The sequence below is a fragment of the Triturus cristatus genome, chromosome 7 (genome assembly GCF_964204655.1).
Source record: "Triturus cristatus chromosome 7, aTriCri1.1, whole genome shotgun sequence".
Lineage (NCBI taxonomy): Eukaryota > Metazoa > Chordata > Amphibia > Caudata > Salamandridae > Triturus > Triturus cristatus.
Window position 1 is genome coordinate 40,694,150 of NC_140590.1, and position 24,187 is coordinate 40,718,336.

The window sequence follows — 24,187 nt, forward strand, 5'->3', positions numbered from 1 at the left end:
TCACCCGTCTCCAGCCCCGGGGGCTGAGTAAACTCTTCGCAGTGGAACGTGCCCACAGGGTCCCAGGAGGGAGACCTAAGATCGGAGCCCCTCCGAGGCCTCTCATTGCCCGGATCTTCAACTTTCGGGACAGAGACGCTATCCTGCAGACTTCTAGGCAACAAGGACCGGTCAGACTCGACAATATGGACGTAAACTTCTATCCTGATTTTACTCCGGCGGTTCAGAAGCAGAGACTGAGTTTTCTCGGAGTCAAACGTCGCCTACGGGACCTGAACCTCAAGTATGCGTTGCTTTTTCCAGCGAAGTTGAGGGTAGAGGTGGATGGCCGCACGCACTTTTTTGATCGTCCCGAGGCGGCCGGGGACTGGTTGGACACTTTGCCCGGGGACCAGGGCCGGGGGGGTGGGGGGGGCGCGGTTGGTGGGGAGGGCTTGCCGGATCAGGACTGAGGGACTAATAGTAGGCCTTGCTCTGGACAACATTATTGTCATCATTGACTGATTGTGTAAGTTCCCCTCCCGTGGAGGTCGTACGGGGTCTCTTGGGGGCTTTCCCTCCTCCTCTGGGGGACTAGTTAGTGTTTCATTTATGGGGCGACAGGCACACTGCACTTTGGGGGGGCTGTTCGGGCTCATGCAGGGGTGCAGGGAGGGGGGAGTTCTGTTGGGACGGGTGGGTTGGGGTGGGGTGTTGTTCGTTTTTACCGCAAGGCAAACCCTTTACTGTATTGGTGTTTTTGAGGTGCTCTCGGGGGGACGAATGATGGCTTCTGTATGTGATGGGGGGTAGGGACTTGACTTTGTTGTCTTGGAACGTTAATGGACTGGGGGATAGGATTAAGCGAGGTGTGGTCCTGCAGTATCTGAAACGAATTTCGCCAGATGTGGTCTTTCTGCAGGAGACACACCTTATTGGTAATTCCTTCTTTGCCATGAATCGGCGTGGCTATCGTTTGGTGGCCCACTCGGGCTTCACGTCTGGCTCGCGGGGGGTGGGCATCATGGTTAAGAACTCGCTCCCGCTGGAAATAGATGAGGTGCGCCATGATGAGAGGGGACGCTACATTGCCTTGGTGGGGAGAATGGCGGGCAAAGTGGTTGTCTTTGTTTCAGTGTATGTCCCACCGGGGGTACAGTCTACCACTTTTGCGGACCTGGGGCGCCTCCTCCTTGACCTTCCGGGGGGGCTTCTGGTGGTTGGGGGGGATTTCAATGCGGTGGTTTCTGGGACTATGGATCGTCACCCCCCTAGGGACCTCCCCCGAGCGCAGGCGTGGCTGTCCGGCCTTTTAGATACATTGGGATTGGTGGACTGCTGGCGCTTAAAACATCCCACGCAGCTGCAATACACCTTCCATTCGGGTGCCCATGGTAGCCTCTCACGGCTTGATCATATCCTTGTCCCCGCGGCCTATGCTGGGTGGGTGGGAGAGGTGCGCCATCTGGCGCGGGGTATTTCAGATCACTCCCCGCTCCTGTTGCACTTTGGTGTCCTCCCGAGGGGGGAGGGCAGGGTAGCTCCAATTAATGCCTGGTATCTGCGCGACCCCACTATTCGCGCTGACTTGATTAAATCCTTGCAGCGGTATTTCGAGGAGAATGTGGGGTCTGTCCCTTCGGCTATCTCCCTTTGGGAGGCCTTCAAGACAGTTATTAGGGGGGAGGCCCTCTCCTTCATATCCCATGCCCGGAGGCGCGAGCAGGAGGAGGTGACCCGAGTGGAGGCCGAAATTACTGAACTAGAGGGTGATTTGGGGAGTGGGGTGACGGATGCTGCACTGCATGTTCTACACCTTAAGCAAGCGGCCTATAGGGCCCTCGTCACGGAGGCAGCCAGGGGCCTCAGTAGAGAGCAACAGGGGCGACTGTATGATGTGGGTGATAAGGCTGGTAAATTGATTGCGTGGTTGGATAAAAAGGAGAGAGCGAGTCGTGTGGTTCCGCTGATTGAGAGGATGGATGGTGTACGTGTCACCGAGCCAGAAGACATTGTCTCTTGCTTCGCGGATTATTTCCGCGAGGTGTATTCCCCGGTCTCCCCCTGCTCGGAGGCGGATTCTCATGCCCTGCTTCGAGATATCGCGCTGCCCTCCCTTTCGGTGGAGGACAGGGAGTCGTTGGATGCTGCTCCTACCTCGGACGAAATTGCCCTCGCTATACGCTCGGTTGCATCTGGCAAGGCCATGGGCCCGAACGGCATCCCTATCGAGTTGTATAAGCTGCGACCGGATGTACTGGCACCCCACCTCCGCGCGATGTTCCTTGCGGCCCACTCGCGGGGCTCCCTCCCGCCGGACCAACGTCTGGCTACAATCGTGGTGATCCACAAGGAGGGGAAACCCCGAGACCGGGTTACCTCCTATCGGCCTATCTCGCTCTTGAATGCGGAGCCCAAAATCCTTGCCAAGGTGCTTGCCAACCGGCTGGTCGGCGTGGTGGGCGAGTTGGTCCACCAAGACCAGTCTGGCTTTATCCCCCATCGCAACACGGCCCTCAATCTGCGGCGCTTGCACGGGGTGCTCGCTCGTGTTCCGTTTGTGCGGGAGCCGGCCATCTTGGCGTCCTTAGACGCCACCATGGCATTTGACACGCTCGAATGGCCATACATTTGGGCGATGCTGGCGAAATTTGGTTTTGGACCGGGATTCATCAGCTGGGTCAAATTGTTGTACTCGGGCCCGTTAGCGCAGGTGGTAGTGAATGGGCGAGTCTCGGCCCCGTTCGCGCTGGGACGGGGCACGCGACAGGGTTGCCCCTTGTCGCCGCTCCTGTTTGCATTGGCCTTGGAACCCCTGGCGGAGTGGTTGCGGTGGCACCCTTCCATCCGTGGTCTCCGTTGGACCCCCGAGTATGAGGACCGCGTGTCCCTCTACGCTGATGATATCCTTTTGTACCTAGCCTCCCCGCGCAAATCCCTGATTGTCCTGGTTGATGTCCTGCGCTCCTTTGGCCGTAACTCAGGCCTTGTCATCAACTGGGCTAAATCATGTGTCTATGTGCTTTCCGGGGAGGCTCCCGTCCTCCCGCGGGGATGTCCGATCCAGATTGCCTCGCAGGGGTTTCGGTACCTGGGTGTCTATATCACGCTGGACCCGGCGGCCCGCTACGAGCGAAACTTGCTTCCCCCCCTCCAGCGCTTGAAGGAGGACATCGCGCGCTGGCGGCATCTGCCGCTTTCGCCGCTCGGCCGGGCGGCATTGTTTAAGATGATGTCGTTGCCGCGCTTCCTGTACGCTCTCCAGAACACTATGGACCTAGTCCCGGCGCGCTACTTCCGTGAGGTGGAGAGTCTACAGCGCCGCCTGTTCTGGGACGGGAGGCCGCGTATAGCCCTGGCGAAGTTGACGCTCCCCTGGTACGACGGGGGGATTGCCCTCCCGGACATTAAGCGGTATTACTGGGCCTCCCAGCTAGCTGCAATTAATCACGGCCTCTATGGGCCCGCCTTGAACCCGGCATTTGAAATGGACAAGATGCTCCTGCCCGGTGGCGACTACAATCGAGCACTCAACTCTGGCGCGCCGGATCCCCGCTTGACGGGGCCCACGCGTGTCATGGTGCGGGTGTGGCACGCGGCCAATGCAGCTATGGGGTGGAAGGACCGTTTGACCCGGGCGTCGCCGTTGTATGCGCCTCAGCGGTTGGGCTCCCTGTGGACCTCGAAGGGCTTCGAGAAGTGGGACACGATCGGCATCAGTAAAGTGGGGGACCTCTGGACGAGAGGGGGATTTAAAACATTCGAGACGCTGCAGACGGAGTTTCAGCTGCAGGGCAGTGAATACTTTCGGTACTTGCAGGTCCGTCATGCGCTGGGCTCCGTCTTCCCAGACGCCGCCTCCATCCCGGAGTCTTCCCCCCTGGAGGATAGAGTGCTGGATGGCCACGTTCCGGATGGCACGATCTCCCTCATTTACAAAAAATTACAAAAAATTGATTAATGACCGCTCGGGCCTGCTGACCGGCCTCCGTGAGGCTTGGGTTGCCGACGGGCTGGAGTTGGACGACGAAGACTGGATTTCCGCGGTGGCCTCTCCGAAGGAGGTGGCCATACCGGCTCGCCTTCGCTTCGTCCAGCTTAAGATACTCCACCGGGTTTACATGACGGGGCCAAGGCTTCTGCGTATGGGTTATGCTGAGGATGGGTTGTGTAAGCGTGGGTGTGGTGCTTTGGCGACTTTTTTGCATATTTTGTGGGAATGCCCGAAGGTGGAGCGATTCTGGCGTGGTGTGCATGAGGTCCTGCGTCTGGTTACGCATGTCGCACTGTTGCCTGAAGCGAGGAGATGCTTGCTGAATGTGTGGGAACCAACTGATTACTCGGTTCCGCAGACGCGATGGGTGACTCTGGGATATATGATAGCTAAGCGTGACATCGCTCAACTGTGGGGATCCCAGCGGCCCCCGGCGGTGTCGGCCTGGAAAGAACATATGGATTGGTGCATGTCCTGAGAAAAGGTGGTGTATGTGGCGAGGGGCAAGCCTGGGGCGTGGGTGAAAATATGGGGCCCCTGGAACGCCTACCGCGGGGGTATTTGCGAGCCACCACTGCTGCCTGCTGCCTCACCGGCTCCGTCCCCCTAGTTGACCCCCTCCCCCAGCCCCGGGCACAGAGTTCCCCCAGTCCTGGACTTGTTTCCCTTCCCCCTCTTCAGATTCCTGTGGATGGTCGGGGTCCCTTATTCGAGGAGCACGTGTGGTTACCTTCGATTGCGGGTTGCCTTGCGGGTGTGTTTTTTTAGGTTGTTGCGTGTGTATAAAATGAAACCGTATTGTGGGCTTAGAGTCATGTGGCTTACGTCGTTGATGTCTCCTAATTTGCTTCTCTGTAACATCAAGTGCCCTTTTGTAAGTTTGTCAGGTGCTCCTGTCACTCTAGCGGCCGGCCGGAAGGTTGTAGGCCCATACTTGTATATACTTGAGATTGCAATAAACGGTTTCAACAAAAAAAAAAAAAAAAAAAAAAAAAACAGGGATCAGAGCACCACTGATAAGAAGGCAGCATCGGAGCGACTGAAGTAAATCAAGAGAGCTCAGAGCACCACTGATGAGCAAGCAGTATCAAGGAGACAACAGTAAATCAACTGGGATCAGAGCACCACTGAGGAGCAAGCAGCAGAGGAGACTGAGAAGTAAATCAACAGGGATCAGAGCACCACTGATGAGAAGGCAGCATCGGAGGGACTGAAGTAAATCAAAAGAGCTCAGAGCACCACTGATGAGCAAGCAGTATCAAGGAGACAACAGTAAATCAACTGGGATCAGAGCACCACTGAGGAGCAAGCAGCAGGCAGAAGACTCGGAAGTAAATCAAGAAAGCTCAGAGGAGCATTACAAGCACAAATGCATTCAGCCAATATCAAGCAAGTTGAAGGGAGCTCAATGGAAAGCTCAGGCCAACGCCCCCAAAGTTGTTTGGAGGTGTTAAGGAGGTAGAAGGTTGCTGAACCGGGCAGTCCAGAAGCTCAGGGCCAAACTGTGCTGAAACAGGATTATTCTGCTCTGAACTCGCTCAGTAGGTGTGGGGGAATGGTGCTCACACCGATCACCATTAACACGGAGAGGGCAAATAGGGTACTTTTCCAGGTTGGGATGTGCAAAGAGGGCAAGGAACCTCACACGGATGCCTCAGGTCAAGGCTGATGATCGGTTGCGTTAAGAATGTGACTCAATGACAGAGATGGAGCTCTGGTGGGACAAAGGGAAAAGCTTCTCACCCCTTGTAACAATAGTTGTTGGGGTCCTGGGACATGTGGTTACGCAGTCCTATCCTGTGGACTAGAGTTGGCACCATAATACTACTGCGCTCCTCTTTACAGCCCTTTACTTCCTCCAGGTGGCTGGGTCAAGGCTTACTGTAGGAGGGCGAGGCGATCTGAGACCCACAATACAGAGCACAATATAGAACACATGTTCATGTAAATTTCTCGCAATGGACTTAAATATGAGAAAGATAAACTTACCTTCGGTAACCTCTTTTCTGGTAGAGACTATCTAGCCCCAGATTCCTCACCTTGCGAATATTACCAGGTGCTGGACTGGATCTGGAAACTTTCGTAACAATTCCCTCAAACATCGACAAGTGGCGCTGTGCGGCTCTGCGTTGAGTCCGTCCTATTTGCACATGGGCCACTATACATGACTTATGCATACCTACGTGTGCGAAAATCAGTTTCTTTATCATCTCCGTCTGCGCCAACAGACGTGGAGCCATTAACATCAGTTCATGGCAGTGGCCAGATTTTAGGTTGGAATCTTATTTATGGATTTTATGATTCCATTCCACAGAATGGGAAGGAGGGAGAGAGGGTTGGTGTGGATTCTGCAGTTGGACGGAGTTGGACCAAGCAGGCAAAATACCCTTCCTACCAAGCTATTTGTCCGGGCAATGGTGCTTCATAAACATATGGAGGGATGTCCATGTACTTGCCCTGCCATATGTCTAGGACTGGGAAGCGGCAGGTTTGGCCCTGGTCAAATAAGCATGCAATCCTTTTGAAGGCTGCCCTTTAGCCAATGCATAGCAGTCTTAAGCAGCGCATGATCCAGCGGGAGGTCGTTCTCTTCTGCATCCCTTTGCCATTTTTTGAACCAGCAAACCCCACGAAGAGCTGATCGTCCACCTGGTTTTCTTTGTTACATCTTATGTAGAAGTTCAGTGCTCTCTTGGAGTCCAAACAATGGAGTCTCTCATCCTCCTTAGATAGGTGAGGGGGAGCGGAGAACAGCGACAGGCTGATGGTTTGTCCCATGAGGGACAGTGTAGCAACGTTTGGCACAAAAGATGCTACTTGACTGAGAAGAGGACAGTATTTGATGGATTAACACAAAGAGCCTAAAGCTCACTGACATGCCGTGCCAAGGTGATGACAATGTGGAACAAGTTCATGATAGCAAGTAGCCGTAAGGGGCAGGTGTGAAGTGATTCGAATAGAGTGCACATCCATTAAGGGAGGACCAGAATAAGGCATCACAAAAGGAGAAGGGGGAAACATTTGTTCAAGCCCATTCAAAAATTACACAACTGGTGACTTAAACAAGGAGGGCTGATCTGGCAACCTCAGAAAGAAACACTTTAACCATACCCAAAGCAAAACCTTGCCCGGCAAAAGTCAAAACAAACAAGAGGTTGCTAAATAATTTGACCTGGAAGGGATCAATCTGGCATGTGCCACCCCAAGCCACTAATTTGTCTCAAATACACATATACAGTTTTCACAGGGGGACGCCTGACTGCCAAGACTACATGAACGACCTCTGGAGGAATGTCTAAGCCTTGAGGGTAGAACCCTGCCTTGTTGCTGCGACAGCAGGTCCTCCTGGAGGGTAGCCTAATTGGAGGGCAGATGCTTAAGCCCAGGAGTTCCAAATACCAAACTCCCCATGCCCAATCTGGAGTCACCAAGATGACTTGGGCCTGATCTTGAGAACTTGGGGCAGGAGTGATATTGACAGAAAGGCATACAGGAGTCCGGAGGTCTGTGTGAAGTGGAACACGACTCCAAGCAAGCGACCACTTGGAAACTCCAACACGCAGAAGTGTGGAAAAAGCACGTTCACTGCAGTGGCAAACAGATCTAGCAAAGGTTCTCCCCTCTCACCACCTCTGGGTGTAACTGTTACTCGTGATCCTCTAGTGAGATCATCCACCCTGGCATTCAAAGAGCCTCCTAGGTGGTTTCACCACTAGGAAAATTCCTTGGTGATCCAGCCATTTCCAGAGGAGCAAGACCTCCTGGCACAGGGTTTGAGACCCTACCCCGCCCTGTTTGTTGCAGTACCACATGGTGATGGTGTTGTCTATGAGCACCTGACCTAGGCTGCCTTTAATGAATGGAAGGAAGGCTCTCCGTGCCAAGCGGAAGGCCCTCAGCTCCATGAGGCTGATATGGAGCCGGAACTCTGACGATCAGAGGCCTCTGATCGCCACCTCTACGAGGTGGCCGCCCAGAAGAGATGCAGCGGTTCACCACTGCTAGCTCTGGGCGGGGCGGGGGGGGGGGGGGAGGGAGAGTAAGGGGTCTATTATAGGCTTAATCGCAGTCCAGCACCCACCACTTGAGATCCTTTGCAGTCTCCTCTGAAATCTGAAAGTGGTCGGAGAAGTCCCCTTGATTTTGGGCCCACAGACTTCAATTCCCACTGCGGGCCCGCTTATGCCACTTGGCATGCTCAACCAGCAGGATGTGGGAGGCCATCAGTCCCAGCAGCCTCCAAATTGACCTCACTGAATTCCAGTACTGGGGCTGAAAGATCGGGATCATAGTTTGAATGTCATGAAGTCTCTTTACCGGGGCAAAGGCACACAACCTAACTGTGTCTAGAATGGCTCTGACAAAGGGAAGCATCTGAAAAGGAGTCTGGTGTGACTTTGGCATGTTGATGGTGAAACCAGAAGATGACAAGAGGTTCCCTGCAGTCCGGAGGTGGCTGACGACTGCCTGGGGTGAGTCCGCCTTTAACAGCCAGTTGTTGAGGTAGGGGACGACCAGCAATCTGACCTCCGAAGATGGGCAACCACCACTGCCATCGATATTGCGAACATCGAGAGAGACCAAAAGTAAACACAGTAATCAGAAAAAGCCTGCCCCCCACATAATGCCGGTTGGCAGGCACGACGAGTATATGCAAACAGGCATCCTGCAGGTCCAACACCACCATCCATTCTCCAGGGTTGAGGGCAGAAAAGCCTTGGCCAATGTGAGCTTTCCGAATTTATCCTTCTACAAAAAGGGATTTTGGGGTGCAGGTCTAAAATAAGCCGCAGTCTCGTTCTTGGACAACAGAAAGGTGCAGGAATAACAATTTCTTCAGATCCTCCAATGATGTCTTTAATGCGGGAGGAGCATCTTCCTGCTGCTGCCATCCAGTGTTCACAGGTACTCTGTGCTGGTAGTAACCTTAAGACTGGTTTGTGGTGGGTTCAGGTCAATCTGTCATTGCCTTTTCTGGACAGCCATTGAAAAGGTGAATGTTGGTCATGAACAGAAATGGGAGAGGTCTCACCATGCCAGAGAAGTGGTATGAGCTGGCTACCATCACCCACCAACCAGGTGCAACCAGTTGCATTTGCTAGAAAGAGGACTGCTGATGCATACTGTAGGAAGCTGGCTCTTATATGGTGGACCAAAAAGAGGTACGCTGTGTATAGAGTCCACGCAAACCGCACACCCAGATGCTCTCTTTTGCGATAGTGTGGGTAAGCAGTTAGGCCTATCAGAGGGTGGTGCTAAGCATTTCTTTCTTTCTCTCTCTCTCTCTCTCTCTCTCTCAATGAGGACTTTTCTGAAGTTTTTCGTTTCCTCCCTTTCTTACGTCATTTCTCTTTAGAGATTTACTGTAATTTAAAGTTTCTTGGGATAAATCACTACACCATAGTGTCTTTGGATTTGTGTTTTTTTGGGTTCTATTCAATTATTGGCGTTCTTAGATTTGAATATGTTCATGTGCCTTTTTCTGGGTATCTTCTTTTCTTTCTTTTCTTTTCTAAAGGTGTTATCATCCTTTCCTTGGTTTCTATCCCAAATCACTTCTCTGCCTCAACACGAGACAGTTTGTGGTTTTATAATATAAATAAACAACAAACAATTCTTTGTACATGCACACCAATTATTGTATTCATGGTTACTTCTACAGCCTTGAGGAAGTCACGGTGGGGACGAAACGTGCGTTGGCGGTTTCTGATGTTCTGCATGACAAGAATTGGACTCTCAAGAACTCCACAGAACTAATCATTTGTATGAACACGTTGATGTTTGATGTAATGTTATTGATTAGGCTTTTGGTCCTTTACCAGTGAATCAATTAGTGTTTGAAGGATCAGCATATGCTCCCCTGGACGTTCTCTGTCAGGAGCTATTTCTCTACATCATCTTGTTTTCTTGTTTTGAGAGATTCACATTTAAAATTGTACATGTAAATAACCAGAGGGCCGGGGTTTCCATTTATGTATATTTTGTGCTACGTTAGTTGCTCTTCTGTCATCTTCTGCTGCTCCTTATTCTCCTTCTTTGTAGGTCGTCAGGATCTGCTTCTCTGTTTCCAGGAGCTCCCCTAAATACTGAATTTAGGGGTGTTAGAGGATTGTAGTGTAGTAGCCAATGGGCTACCTACCCCTAGGGTCATTACACCCCCTATATGACCATTTCCTGTGGGAAGTGGGCATAACCCCGCCCCAGAATTCCTAAGTGTGGAAACACAAAGATGAGCACTTCTGAAAAGTTGTGCCCACATTAGGTTAGGCCACTTTAGGGGTGGTACTAGCCTGGGGTGGGCATGCCTATCTGATCAGCTAATTATCCCCATCTGCCAGGTGTCAAAGGGCTCTGGACAAAGGGGGTCGGGCCTCCTCTCCTGTGAGGGGAGCCAGATTCGCATTTCAAAGGCGTGAGCTTCTTTGAAGCTCAAAGGCCCAAGGAGGCTAATCAGCATGCCCTCCTGTGGGAGGGGTATAAACACCCTTTCCCAGACATGCTTTGTTCCTGGCCTCCTGAGAACAAAAGGTCAGACCCTAGGAGGTCAGAAACTTGTCTCGAGGAGCAGGCTGGCAGGAACTAGTCAGCCAACACACCAGAGGCTGGTAGGTTTTCATAGGGTGCTTCTAAGGTGCCTTCTGGGTGTTTGTATTAATAAATCAATCACTGGAATCAGTTGGGTTTATTAAAAATGAGATGTTTGCTACCAAACATCCCTGTTTTCAGTGAAGCCATCATGTAGCTGGGGAACTCGGTTTCACAAGTGTCGAGCACATGTTCTAAAATGGCTTCCCTGTTCACTTGCACTGGTAGAAATGGAACTGACCAGCACAGGGGCATATATGCTCACGCAGGTAAGCCCTAATATGTTATATAAAATATAGCGGTCGGTGAAGTCCAGATTGGAATTTGTGCTTTATGTCAAGATTATACATTTGAGAGATTTATTTGCTAGATAAAGGATGCTATCATGAGTGATAGATGGTGCAGGGTGTGTGCCTGATGAGGTATGGTGGCGAGTTGTGATTGGTGAGAGATGGTAGCAGGGTGCACAGGATATGGGTTTAAGATGGGAGACAGATGGGCCCTTAGTGGGGATCATGACTGCAGGATGAGTGACCTGCAGAATTTCTGGGTAGTGCGAGACAAGGATGAGACATAGCAGCAAGGAGCAGAAAGAGAGATTACATAGTAAACGATGGTGACTGGGTGAGGAGACAGTGTGGCAGGGTTCATGGGAATGGTGGTAAGGTGGGGATGGTCACTCACCTGTGCGCTTGAACTGCCGAGTCCACATGCACTTCCCAGACGCGGTGCACTTGGGGCAGTCTGAAGCCTCACACGAGATCTCAGAGCAGTTGCTGGCCACAAAGATCTCACGCTGGTTGATGCGACAGTCATTCTCAGAGGTACAGCTCCCCTCGCTGCCAATGCAGGCTCCCTCAGGGCAGTTTGTGCACCATTTACAGTGAGATGCTCCCTGCAGACATGAGGTGGTGAGAACAGTGAGCAATGTTCCATGGATGAACCTAAATATAAACTGCACTTGCACTCCTTGGCAAGTGATGTTTCGGCACCGATACACACCCACCGCGGTCTGATGCAGAGCGACCCAGGGCTTAGAAAACAGTGCCAGATGCCTTCCTTAGAACACACTAGTTTATGATATGTAACAAGAGCAGAACAGGGTGGATAAAGGGAAGGCATGTGCGCCCTAAGTGGAACTGCCTCATTGCTCCCACTCTACATGAACCCTAACACACTCACTAGCTGCTAAGAACCTCACTAAGAGGAACATTAGCCAATACCTTGCTTGGGACAGGAGGCAAATGCGCGTAAAAGGAGAATGACATAGGTGAACAGTCACTATACAAGAAGCCTGTTAACCTTCTATCCACCTCTCCACTCTTGGGCTCTGCACCCTCCCCCATACTCAACCACATTACCTGACTCACATGTTAAACATAGCAACATACACAGTAAACATACGCTTTGCTTTGAAATAGATGAACGTGACTTCAGTAGCCACAGCCGTCGCAGCATCGGGATTTCTCCATGCACTAACCAGGCAAGCAGTGTCAGAACCCTTCACAATTCCTCTCTGTCCCCCCCTGTCCTGCCAGAATGATTACCACTCTATAAATCCCCACTGAAATAGTTGGATTCTCCTGCTAACAGTACATTCAATGCAAATTATTTCTATTCATTTAGCAGAATTTTAAGTTGAAAACATTCAGAAAATGTAGATGAATATACAACAGCCTCACACACAATGAGCAGGAAGACTGCTGGGAGAGGCACTGGCTGTAGGAGCGCTTTGCGGTTTGCTTGTGCACTTACACGATCCCACGCAGTACTGTGGGCTTCCTGACATGAAGTGGCCTCCACTGCTGTCCACGTCACCTCTTGATGGAGTAACAAACATGGACCTCGAAATTGGATGCCCTCAATCTATTTTCTGTGGTGCCTCCTGCTGTGCAGTACACACAGCTGGTAACCTACACTGCTCCCCATACAGCCTGCCCCTGGGAGCTCGTGCTCTTCCCTACCGCTCTCCCTCACACAAACCCTCCTGGAGAGAGGGGCAGAGTATGAGAGCGGCAAGACTTGTGTCAGGAGAAGACTTTTGCCATCATCCTACTCTGCAGCGTTTCATGTTAACATTTAGCATCTGCTGCAGGAACCGTGTGCGGGTCACTCACCTGTCCAAGGGTCACTGCTGAGGCTCGGGGGTGACGAGCCAGACACTCACTGCAGGTTCTCAGTCGTCTGCACTCCTCGGCTGATCTCGGCAAAGGAAAACACGAGGCTCTGACCAGTGAGCAGCCCATCCTGGGAAGGACAAAGACATATGTCAAACAACATGCATGGACCAAGAGCAGAATAGCAAGCAATGTCTATCACCCCAAGGGTCAACCTCCCTTCAAAGCCCAGCACCAATAGAACACCCGGAAAGGGGGTCAGGAATCGGACAGACATCAGGGAAAGCCAATGCTCACTGCAGACTCCAGCCGTGCTCTTCGGCTGTTGTGGAGCACTTTCTGACATACAGGGAAAGCACTTTATTACATGAAGTATTGGCATCCTTAAGCGTCCGCCCGCCAGGTAAGAACTGAACATGTAGATTTTATAATGCACTCAATGAGGTGGGGCTCTAACACCACTCCATAGGGATCAGGTCTAGCGTTGGCCTGGTCTCTATTTATGCCGCCTCAATCGGTGAAGGCACTTCCTCTCTTGATTTCTCAGACTAATTCTACACTGACAAAAAACAAATCTGCTCTTGATCCACTTTCACTCCCTGTCACCAATCATCAGACATCTCAATGAAATTTGACATTGGGTGGTCATCTGTGTCCCCAGGTTCACCAATTCTAGGATGGTAATCTCTACTTCTCCTCTTCCTCTACTCCTGACAACGCCAATCTCGATCTATCGCCATCTTGACAGCCAGACCTTTTCCATCCTCAGCTAGGGATCCTGGCATACTATTACCACGTTACTGGGCCATGAACATATGGAAATACAACCACGCCTTCGATTTCATACTGCTAAGGCACTAATTAGTTCCCTGGCACTTTGCAAGCAAGTCTTTTTAATCAGTTAACTAGTGGGCCTCCCTCCTTATTCCTTTACTCCAACACACAAAGTGCTTAATTTTGCAACCAGAACCTGATTCAAGTTGCCCAGATGCACTCATCACTTCCTTTCATCACAGAAATGAGATGCTGTCACCTTTAAACAGGGGCGGTGAGTGGCCGTTTTCTATTTATACCGGGATACCTGTCCGTCGGTCACCTCCCCTTCCAGCTCACGTCCAGAGAGGGGTACCGACGGATAGGTAAGGAATGTTTCGAAGGAGCGCTCACAATAGTTTCTTGTCCTCCGCTCATTACTAGTAGGTTAAGCATTGGCTCTGTTTGTTCGTTACGATTTGGCTACAATCACTCTGGCTTGACTCTGACTGTGTTCTATGTTGTCACTTTCGGGTTTTCTGCTGTGATCGTTACGCAGAGACAGGTTTGTAGGCTAATGCATAAAGTATAGAGATCATTGTATATACACTGACCCTAGATGGTACTACCGTTTGAACCCGCTTGGATATACATCAGGAAGGGTGAAGTTCTTCAAGCAGCACATGGGGGATGCCTATAAATACTGTGCATTGTTTCTTGTGCAGCCTGCTTATCAGTTGATTTGTGAGCCAACATGCATCAGCTGGAACATGTCTGACATGCTGTTAGGTACAACAACATCAATCAGGCAGACTTAAATCGCCATAGTGACGCATACACTTGTTACATTGTGTACAGGGGCTCTTGTTTTCGCCGTTGGTCACTGAGTTGCATGACAGAATTTTAAAAGAATGTTAGGTAGCCACGTTCAGGGTATTTGGACTTCGATTGTGGTTCTAATGTTTGTACCTTTAATATAGAGCGGTGCCTCACTTCCCGAGCGGATGCCAGGTGAGGAGCACACCCGCATCAAGACGGGTAAGTGCAATAACTTTTTTTTTAAAATACCAGTTTGGAGTATACACACTTGGAGGTATACGATACATTTATAAAGTATCAGATATTATAAAAATGTCATACTGAACCATCTTTGACAACAACAGCCTATTGAATGTTTTTAGGAATATAGATTATTTAAAATTACACTTTCTTTTTTTTCAGGTATGTGTCCAATACTCCTATGTTAACCAATCCCATTTTGGGCTCACAGGTGAACGTAGGTTGTATTAAACCAAACGCTTTTTATTGAGACTTTACCAATTTTGCAGATTGAGCACAGTATTTGCAGTAGCGATTCCATCAAAGGTCCTGATGAAAGCCTCCACATGCTTCGCAGGATCTTCAAGTGGATCCCCACTGAAACTAGAAGGAATGTCACCCAGGCCCTCATCAGCAGCAGACTGGACTACGGAAACGCACTCTACGCAGGAGCCCCGGCCAAACTCCTGAAACGGCTTCAACGCATCCAGAACGCCTCCACACGCCTGATCCTTGACATCCCTCGCCACAGCCATATCATACCCCACCTGAGAAAACTGCACTGGCTCCCCATCAACAAGAGGATAATCTTCAAACTCCTCACCCACGCACACAAGGCACTCCACAACACCGGACCAACGTACCTCAACAGCCGACTCAGCCTCTACACCCCCACCCGCCAGCTCCGCTCCTCAGAACGCGCCCTCGCCACCATCCCCCGCATCCGAAGAGTGACCGCCAGTGGCAGATCATTCTCCCACCTCGCCGCCAAGACATGGAACACCCTCCCCATTTGCCTGCGGCAGACCGAAGATCTTCTGACCTTCAGAAGACTCCTCAAGACCTGGCTCTTCGAACAGTAGCAGCTCCCCCCCCCCCCCCACCCCCTTAGCGCCTTGAGACCCTCGCGGGTATGTAGTGCGCTTTACAAATGCCATGATTGATCGATTGATTGATTGAAATCCTGGATCAGAGGATCCATAGGCTGAAACATGTAGACCTGTCATCCTTGTGGACTTCTTACAGTTATTTGTTGAAACTGTACAAGCACTGTTTTAGTTTTGATACCAGGATAGCGCCTATTAAAGTTGTTCTGTGTTCTGGTAGCCAATTTTAAATTACTTTTTTCCCACATATTAGTCACACGCACTGCAACCATCACCTCTAAATAAGAATTGAGGCTCTTGATTCTGGGATCATAGTGTATTCCATCTTTTGCTACTCTTCAAAAACATCCGCAAGCTCCCTTCTATGGTTGAGAAGGTTGCAGCCCTTAGTTGTACGAGGGATTGCAGCTAAGAGGAGATCCCAGATGATGAAGCATGCCACTCCGGTGGGTGATGGGACTCCGTCCTCTTTGAAAGGACTCCTTTAACTATATTAGATTAGTTTGTTGTTGCCAGAGTTTATTTCCAAGTAGACCAATGGTCTTGTGTTTTATATACCTTTAAACAGGGCCCTATACACACCGCAGACCATTGTGTGTATAGTGGTTAATCGTACTTTACGCACACTAAACCATTGACAAACTGCTGCACCCCCTCCAGAACCTGAGCTACTCTCCCCTAAACCTGCACGCCTGTGAGCAGCCACTGGCTTCTGGTCTCTTCAACTGCGAGACACATATCACAGGAACACCTAAGCCTTTTGGCATCCCTGAATTCTTCAATCCTAATGACTTCACTACCAGTCTAAAGAGACATCTCAAACTGGAGAGGAAAAATACATAAAGATGCACATCCTAACTAAAATGCATTAAGTGCACCTTAAGGATGTACCATATAGCATGTCATTTTGTTTTGCAAATTTTCTTTGTAAACTCACCATCTGCGTACAAATGCTATAATCAACTTCTCTGGTTTATTTTCTATTGCATATTCTAGCTCATGCAATGTATTACCTCATGCATCCCCCACAAACAAGCCAGATCTGACGCAGGGCATAGTCGACCGTCTCTGCCCTTCAACACTCCCACCGCAAAGGCCACAATCTCCTCACCGCCTCCATGCTCCTGCATCAGTACAACACCAACCACTTCCACTCGCATCCGTCATTGCAACACTCCTGTCCGTGACACAGAAAACTCACATACGGGGAACAAACTAATGCCACCGCGTCCTCTTCTTTCAGAATCATTACAACAATAAAGAAAATCATCCCGCATCTCACGAGACACTACAAAAAACTTCTGTGACAGCATAGTCAGGTCTAAACTTGACTCCTCAATGGTCTTTACTTGAACTTGCAGCAGCAACACAAATAGACTGCAGGTTGTTCCAAATGCGGCAGTACGCATACTGCCAGGCATTCAAATACCAGTCTGTTAGACAGGAACTCCTCCACTGGCTACCTGTCAAACAGAGAATCATTTTTAAGGTCGCGTGCATTACCCACAAAGCACTCCACAACAGAGGTCCAGAATACCTGTGGAAAGGATTCAAATGGTACCTTCCAGCCAGACAGCCGCGATCTCTTAAGGCAAAAAATGTGCTTGTTTCCCCAAGCCAGAGTTTCCTCTTGGAGAGGAAAACGTTTTTGGTCAAGGTCTCGAAAAAAATGGAATACTCTTCCTTTAAATATTGATTCTTCATCTAATCTCCTGCTCTTCAGGAAGGTCCTGAAAACCTGGCTTTCTAACAACCAAGACTAACCATATCTTTTCCCTTTGAACTGTGAAGACCACTGCTATTGGAAGCAGCGCCAAGGCACCTCTGGCTATACGAGCGCTATACAAATATTTCTAACAAAACATGCCTGGGGACTTGAGCAGTTTCACTCAACAATATAATTCTACACTGCTTTGATCGCACATTCACACCCAGCGTCCCACACATACTTCATATTCTGCACACACATGCTCAACATGTCCAGCTGTGCATATGCAGCTCTTTACCTCTCTGCTAAGTCTGCTGAAACACAGCCTGTCCTGCACCAGACACAGCTTCCCACGGAGTTGTTGCAACTGGTCTGGCTGTCGAAGACCAGGCAGGGGTCCGAGGGCAGCGAGAGCGTCAACATGCGTCCAAGAGCGACCCCGTTGAAGCCTCCTGAAATGTAGAGACGGGTGCCTACTGCTGCCACAGCATGGGCGATGGACTCGTTCATGGGCTCCCCAATCACAGAGTCTTATGAGGAAGGAAAAGACAAAATTAATTATTAAACCATTTAACAGATGACAGTAGGCCTAGAATAGCGCAACAGAGCAAGTGCCAAAGAAGCATATCACAGCAACAAGAAATAGCAAACTGGCACATGTGCAATAGAACACGACACAAAAAAGCCCCACACGAATGAATAAAAGGCTGCCACACACCGTACAAAGAACAGCTGGATGTCACGCACTCGCACCAATGAATAACAGGCTTCCTCACACCTGTAAAGAACAGGTGGTTTTCACGCACTCACACCAATGAATAACAGGCTGCTACACACCTGTAAAGAACAGCTGGATGTCACGCATTCACACCAATGAATAAAAGGCTGCCACACACCGCATAAAGAACAGCTGGATGTCACACCCTCACACCAATGAATAACAGGCTGCCACACACTGTATAAAGAACAGCTGGATGTCACATTCACACCAATGAACAGGCTGCCACACAGCATGAATAACAGCTGGATGTCACGCCCTCACACCAATGAAAAACAGGCTGCCACACACCATATATAGAACAGCTGGACGTCATGCACTCACACCAATAAACAGGCTGCCACACACCGTATGAAAAACAGCTGGATGTCACACACACCAATGAACAGGTGCCACACACCTGTAAACAGCTGGATGTCACACACACCAATGAATAACAGGCTGCTACACACCTGTAAAGAACAGCTGGATGTCACGCCCTCACACCAATGAATAACAGGTTGTCACACGGTATAACGAACAGCTGGATGTCACGCACTCACCAATAAATAACAGGCTGCCACACACCGAAGAAACAATACTATTCCTTTTTATTCACTGTACTGCTGGTTCTATATCTCTGCTACTGTGTTACAGTTGTAAAAGCGCACCTATTCTACATGAGAAGAACTACGGTACAATAAACTCTTATTGTAAACGCTTGACTGCTTTATTCTCAGTATCTCTCAAAGAGCAAAACAAGCAAGCACGAGTGACTGGGTGAAAAGTAGTATATTGTTTCCACGAGTCTAAGGTTATTGTGTTCTGAGGTTGCCAAAAACTAATCTGCCTGATAGGAGATTCTAGTGGCACTGCGCGCTAGCTAATGCAAACCATAGGCTAACATATATGGTGGGGGTGCACGGAGTCAGTCTGCCACCAGACCCACAGTATATGTTATCTGTAAACAGCATAGGTCCTGCATGACAGGGTACTATTAGGACTCCACTACATGGTGCCCAATGTGGTATATTGATGGCCCACTGTTGGACTTGGCCCTTTTTGCAGGGTCATCTCTGAACTTTTTGCCTTCCTCCTCTATTTTTTCTGACCTGTTCTTGGCTGTTTTATGACTCTGGGCACTTTACCACTGCTGAACAGTGCTAAAGTGCATATGCTCTCCTTATTGTAAATTGATGTATGGATTACTGACTCCGTGATTGGCTGATTTGGTTTACTTGTCAGACCGGGACACTCTTGGGAGTAGCCTTGCGCTCTATAAATACCCAGTAATATTAACATTAACCCTGAGTGCCCAGGGCTTGTAAATCAAATGCTGCTGGTGGGCTTGCAGCACTGGTTGGGCCACTCACAGAAGCAGCCTGTAAAGTGTGTCTCAGGTCTGCCATAGCAGAGCCTGTGTGCAGTCTGGTACTGCCATGCTGACTGGGCAAGTGCACCCACTTGCCAGTCCCTAAACCTTCCTTTTTCTTCATATCAGACACCCCTATGGTAGGCCCAAGGGCAGGGTGCATTGTAAGTATAAGGTAGGACATGCCCCGGGGTGTGTGGCATGTTCTAATAGTGAATTACAGCCATTTTCGTTTTTAACTATTGCAAGGCTACCTGTTCCCCATAGGCCAGAATGGGCAGTTTGATTATTACATCTTATAATCCTAACTGACTCATGGAACATGGTAGAAATTCGAGTTTAGTATGCCTGAACTCAGAATGATAAAAAACATCTTTTAGTGAAGTTGGTTTTAACATTGTGTTTGAAAATACCACTTTTTGAAAGTAGGTATTTTCTTGTCTAACCACCCAAACCTGCCTCTGCTAGGTTGTGTATTCCTTGTCTGGAGTTTGAGTGACAGGGGCCGGGGGATTCCAGGAGACAGGGTGAGTCAGCACAGGGCTGAATAGAGAGATCTGCATCTAGATGGGTGGGAGGAGTTGCAACTGGGGACTGAAGGGCTGTGCCTTCCCTCCAATGCTGGCTCCACCTCCTGTGGTGCATCTGATGTATCTGCCCTGCACTCGGAAAGGAAAGAAGGAGTACTCCAGGACTGACCAGAACTGGTTTGGACTAGGCAAAGGCCTCTCTGCCTTCAGAGAACAAAGACAAACTGAGTATAAATATTGGGACCCAAACCCAAGAACTTTAGATCACTTTGGGAAACAAGAAGAAACCTTTGCTGAGGAGCGGAACCAGAGAGACAGAGATTATTCCTAAGCTTGAGCGATTGGCTTGCAGTGGTTGCCTGACTGCCAAAGAGAGGAGAAGGAACTTTGTGTATACTTTATTCAACTTGTGAAGGATCTCCAAGGACTTGAGAAAAGAGCTTGCCTCCTGCTGAAGTCTCAGGGACAACAGACTTCACCCACCAGATCCCCAAGAGTTCTTTGGGAGTGCCTGCGGTTTTCCGAGGCTTTCTGAGGGACTGCGTGTTGGAAGGAGCTGGAAGCGCGACTCACGAGCAAGGAGCTGGAAGTGCGACTCACGAGCAAGGAGCGTGTCGCCGCTCTGCTGCTGTCGCTTCACAACGAGAAAGTGCCTCGCATCGCCGGAGAAGAGGATCGACGTCGCAACAGATGCCGCCGCTTCACCGGGAAGCGTGTCGCAGGGCCTGTCGCGGCCCAGAAGATCCGATGAATCATCGCAGGGTCCCCGAAACGCCTCGCATTGCCGGAGAAGAGGATCGACGTTACATTAGATTCCGCTGCATCACCAGGAAGAGTGTCGCAGGGCCTGTCGCGGCTAGCACCGTTGCCGAAGCATCTCGCATCACCGGAGAAGAGCATCGGCGCCGCATCAGACGCCACCGCATCACCGGGAAGCGTGTCGCAGGGACTGTTGCGGCTCCCACTGTTGCTGAAGCATAGTGCATCGCCGGAGAAGAGGATCAACACCGCATCAGATGCCGCCGCATCACCGGGAGGCTTGTCGCAGGGCCTTTCGTGGTCCGCATTGTGTCGCATCAAGAAAAGACGCCATCTTTGTTTCATTGCACCAGATCTTCATCGCATCATGGCGTTGCGAGCCGCATCGCCACGGAAGCGCAGTAAGAAACCAACGCATGACCTCCCCTCGCAGAGAAGAACCAATGCATCCCCTACGCAGCAGTAGGGACCCGACGCATCACTGTTCTTGCGTGTAAAGAACCGACGCATCAACTTCCCTGCAACACTTTCATCGCATTGCGTTACGCACCTTAAGGTACATTGAACTCCAAGTGTCGCATTTTAACATCTAAAGAGAACCAAGCTAATTCTACCATTTTAAGTACAGTATTGTGGATTTTTGTCGTTTGTGGTCTTGTGATAAGTCTATATAAAGAATACTTATTTTTTATATAAAACTTGTGTGATGTCCATCTGTAGTGTTTTCACTTGGGTTCACAAATGCTTTATACACTGCCTCTGAGATAAGCCTGTCTGCTCGTGCCAAGCTACCAAGGGGGTGAGCAGGGGATATTTTCTGAGTATAACCCCTAACCCTGACTAGACGCAAGGGCCCCTACTTGGACAAAGGTACCTACCTCTGCCAACTAGAGACCCCCAAATCTAACACGCACCTACTCAACAGTAGAATCTGAGTAGCTCAGTCATGCTTATTCTCAGAGACCCTACTAACAAAACCCAGAGACGTCTGGAGTAAGTGGGCAAAAACTCCGCCACAGCTGAGTAGGCGAGATATACTATGTATTGGCTGTTGGTTAATCAAGCTTGAAAGGACAATATTCCCAAAATTGTGCATAAAACCTTTGCCTAAAACCTTTTTATCCTTTCCTTGGACAATAAGTCAGTGTCTTAAACATGATGGCGGACGAGGAAGGAGTTTTAAACCAAGGACCTAATCAGATTGATGAGGTCGATGCAGATGCAATAGGAATTGCACCCAAAGTAAGACAAACTTTAACAGTAAAACTACTCAAACACATGGGGTACAACCCAGAGGAGGTGTAGTAATATTCGTGATAGAGGCACACAAAGATTTCAAAACAGAGGTATTCTACTCATGGGTTATATTCCCAGCAGCCGATGCTATAACAAAAACATTTCATTATTACATACATGATGACATACCAGCGGTCTCCCGTCCTTTTGAGACCGAGATTCCACTTACATTCCAGGAACATATTTTCTGGTTTAACGGCACCCTACCCCACATAAAAACAAGAGCAAGGCTTGGTCCTTTAGGGATTTCAGGAGCAACATGGCCGATATTAGCGACCTATACACCAAAACCAGACATTGACACAATGCCACAGGACGAACTACTTGTTCAACACAAAGAGTTGATAAAACTCTACGGAGACGGGACACCCTTCGCCTTGAGGACTCCAGCGGTCCAACCAACAGTAACGAATAGTTTCTTACCTGTCGGTGTAGTTTTGCAGCTTGAAGATCTTTCTTGATTCACTATGCTGATCATTATTCCGCGATCTTGTGGTTGGGTCCGGATTCGTAGTCTTTTCTTTGTTTTTTTTTTTTTGTAGCGACGACCACCATTTGGTGCACCTCCCGTGACGTCGTCGTGCTTCCTGCGGAAGTCCCACCTTTGGGGCGCCATCTTCGGGTTCTTTTTTCCTTTCCCTTTTTTTTTTTTTTTTAACCCTAGGCGATTGATTAATCCTTCTTGTCCATGTTTCTGTACGTTTTCATTTCTTTTGATCTTTTCCATTTTACCCCCTCTTCCTCCAGCCTCATCTTCCTGGCGGAGGTGGGTGGGTTCGCTAGTGAATCCAGAAAGATCTTCAAGCTGCAAAACTATACCGACAGGTAAGAAACTATTCGTTTTGCAGCGTGAATCTTTCTGGATTCACTATGCTGTGCATAGACTTTGTAGCGGTTTTCCTAATTTTGTGGCGGCTGGGTGGTAGATGAGCGTTGGTCGTTGAAAATGTGTTGAAGCACCTTCTGTCCAACCTGTGCTTCCTTGTTCATCTGGATGTCCACGCAGTAGTGTTTCGTGAACGTGTGCACAGATGCCCAAGTTGCCGCGAGACATATGTCCTGGATGGGCGTGTTCGCCAGGAAGGCCACGGTGGCCCCCTTCTTCCTTGTGGAGTGAGCCTGAGGCCTCTCCGCTAGCTCCTGTCCAGCCTGTTTGTGGCAGAATTGAATAGTGAGGGCAATCCACCTTGCGATGGTGCCCTTAGTCACTGGCCTACCCATGAAGCTAGTAGCAAAGGACACAAACAGCTGCTTCGACTTCCTGAGTTCCTTGGTTCTCTCAATGTAGTGCATCACCGCTCTTCTTGCGTCGAGGGTGTGCAGGGCCTTTTCTGCATTTGAAGTCGGGTTTTGGAAGAAACTTGGTATCTGAATACTCTGATTCATGTGGAACGCGGACACCACCTTGGGCATGAAGTGTGGGTCCGTCCTCAGGACTACTCTGTCCTTGTGAATCTGAATGTAGGGTTCCTGTAGTGTTAGAGCTTGAAGCTCGCTCACCCTGCGTAGTGAGGTTAAGGCCACTAGAAAGGCCGTTTTCATCGTCAACATCTGCAGTGTGGCCTTGTGAATGGGTTCAAACGGTGCCTTCATGAGCTCCGTCAGAACCACGTTTAGATTCTATGCCGGCGGCGGCAACCTTTTCGGGGGGGGGGCATTCTTTTGGCTCCTTCCATGAATCTCTTCACCACCTTCGAGGTGAAGAAACTTCCACCCTTTTCACCTCTGGTGTAGGCCACGATCGCCGCCAGGTGTACCCTTAGGGAGCTCGAGCAGAGGTTACTCTTTAGAAGGTGTGTGAGGTACCTCAGTACTGTTGAGTCTCCTGTCATTCTGTTTTGCAGGCCCTTTTTCCTGCACCACACAGTGAAGCTCTTCCATTTTGCGCTGTAGCATTTTCGTGTAGTTGGTTTCCTTGCCTCCCGTAGCACTCGCATAGTGCTCGGAGGCAATCTTAGGTGTGCGAATTCTAGGTCTTCAGGAGCCATGCCGCCAGGTTGAGGGTCTCTGGCTCTGGGTGCAGGACCTCTCCGTTTTGCATTGAGAGCAGGTCCTTCCTGCTCTCGAACCTGTATGGATTGCCTTGTGCCATTTCTTGAATTTGTGAGAACCATGTCTGCCTTGCCCACTGCGGAGCCACTAGGATCAGAGTCATGTTGCTGGTTCTGCACTTGTCGAGCACTCTGTGCAACAGGGGTATCGGTGGAAAGGCGTAGGCAAATGTCCTCGACCAGCTTATCCATAGGGCATTTCCCTGGGATTGCTGATCTGGTTGCCTGGACGCGAAGCTTTGGCATTTTGGTGGAGAGGTGTGGCTCACTAGTTAGAGGTGGCAGACCCGTAAGCAGAGAATCGGTCAGGGACCAGGGTTCAATTCCCGACGCGGCAGGGTCGTGGACCAGGGTCAAAACG

The 24,187-nt window shown here is 49.9% G+C and overlaps 1 protein-coding gene across 1 annotated transcript in view; it reads right to left on the reverse strand.

The window, feature by feature from the left end:
• Positions 1-24,187, reverse strand: part of MEGF8 (multiple EGF like domains 8) — a 634,126-nt gene that overhangs the window by 105,865 nt on the left and 504,074 nt on the right. Inside the window, exons 33-35 of the mRNA XM_085615576.1 lie at positions 17,360-17,591; positions 12,676-12,805; positions 11,243-11,453 (exon numbers count right to left, since the gene is read on the reverse strand). Of these exons, the coding sequence (XP_085471702.1) occupies positions 11,243-11,453; positions 12,676-12,805; positions 17,360-17,591 (573 nt within the window). The remainder of the gene's footprint in view (positions 1-11,242; positions 11,454-12,675; positions 12,806-17,359; positions 17,592-24,187) is intronic.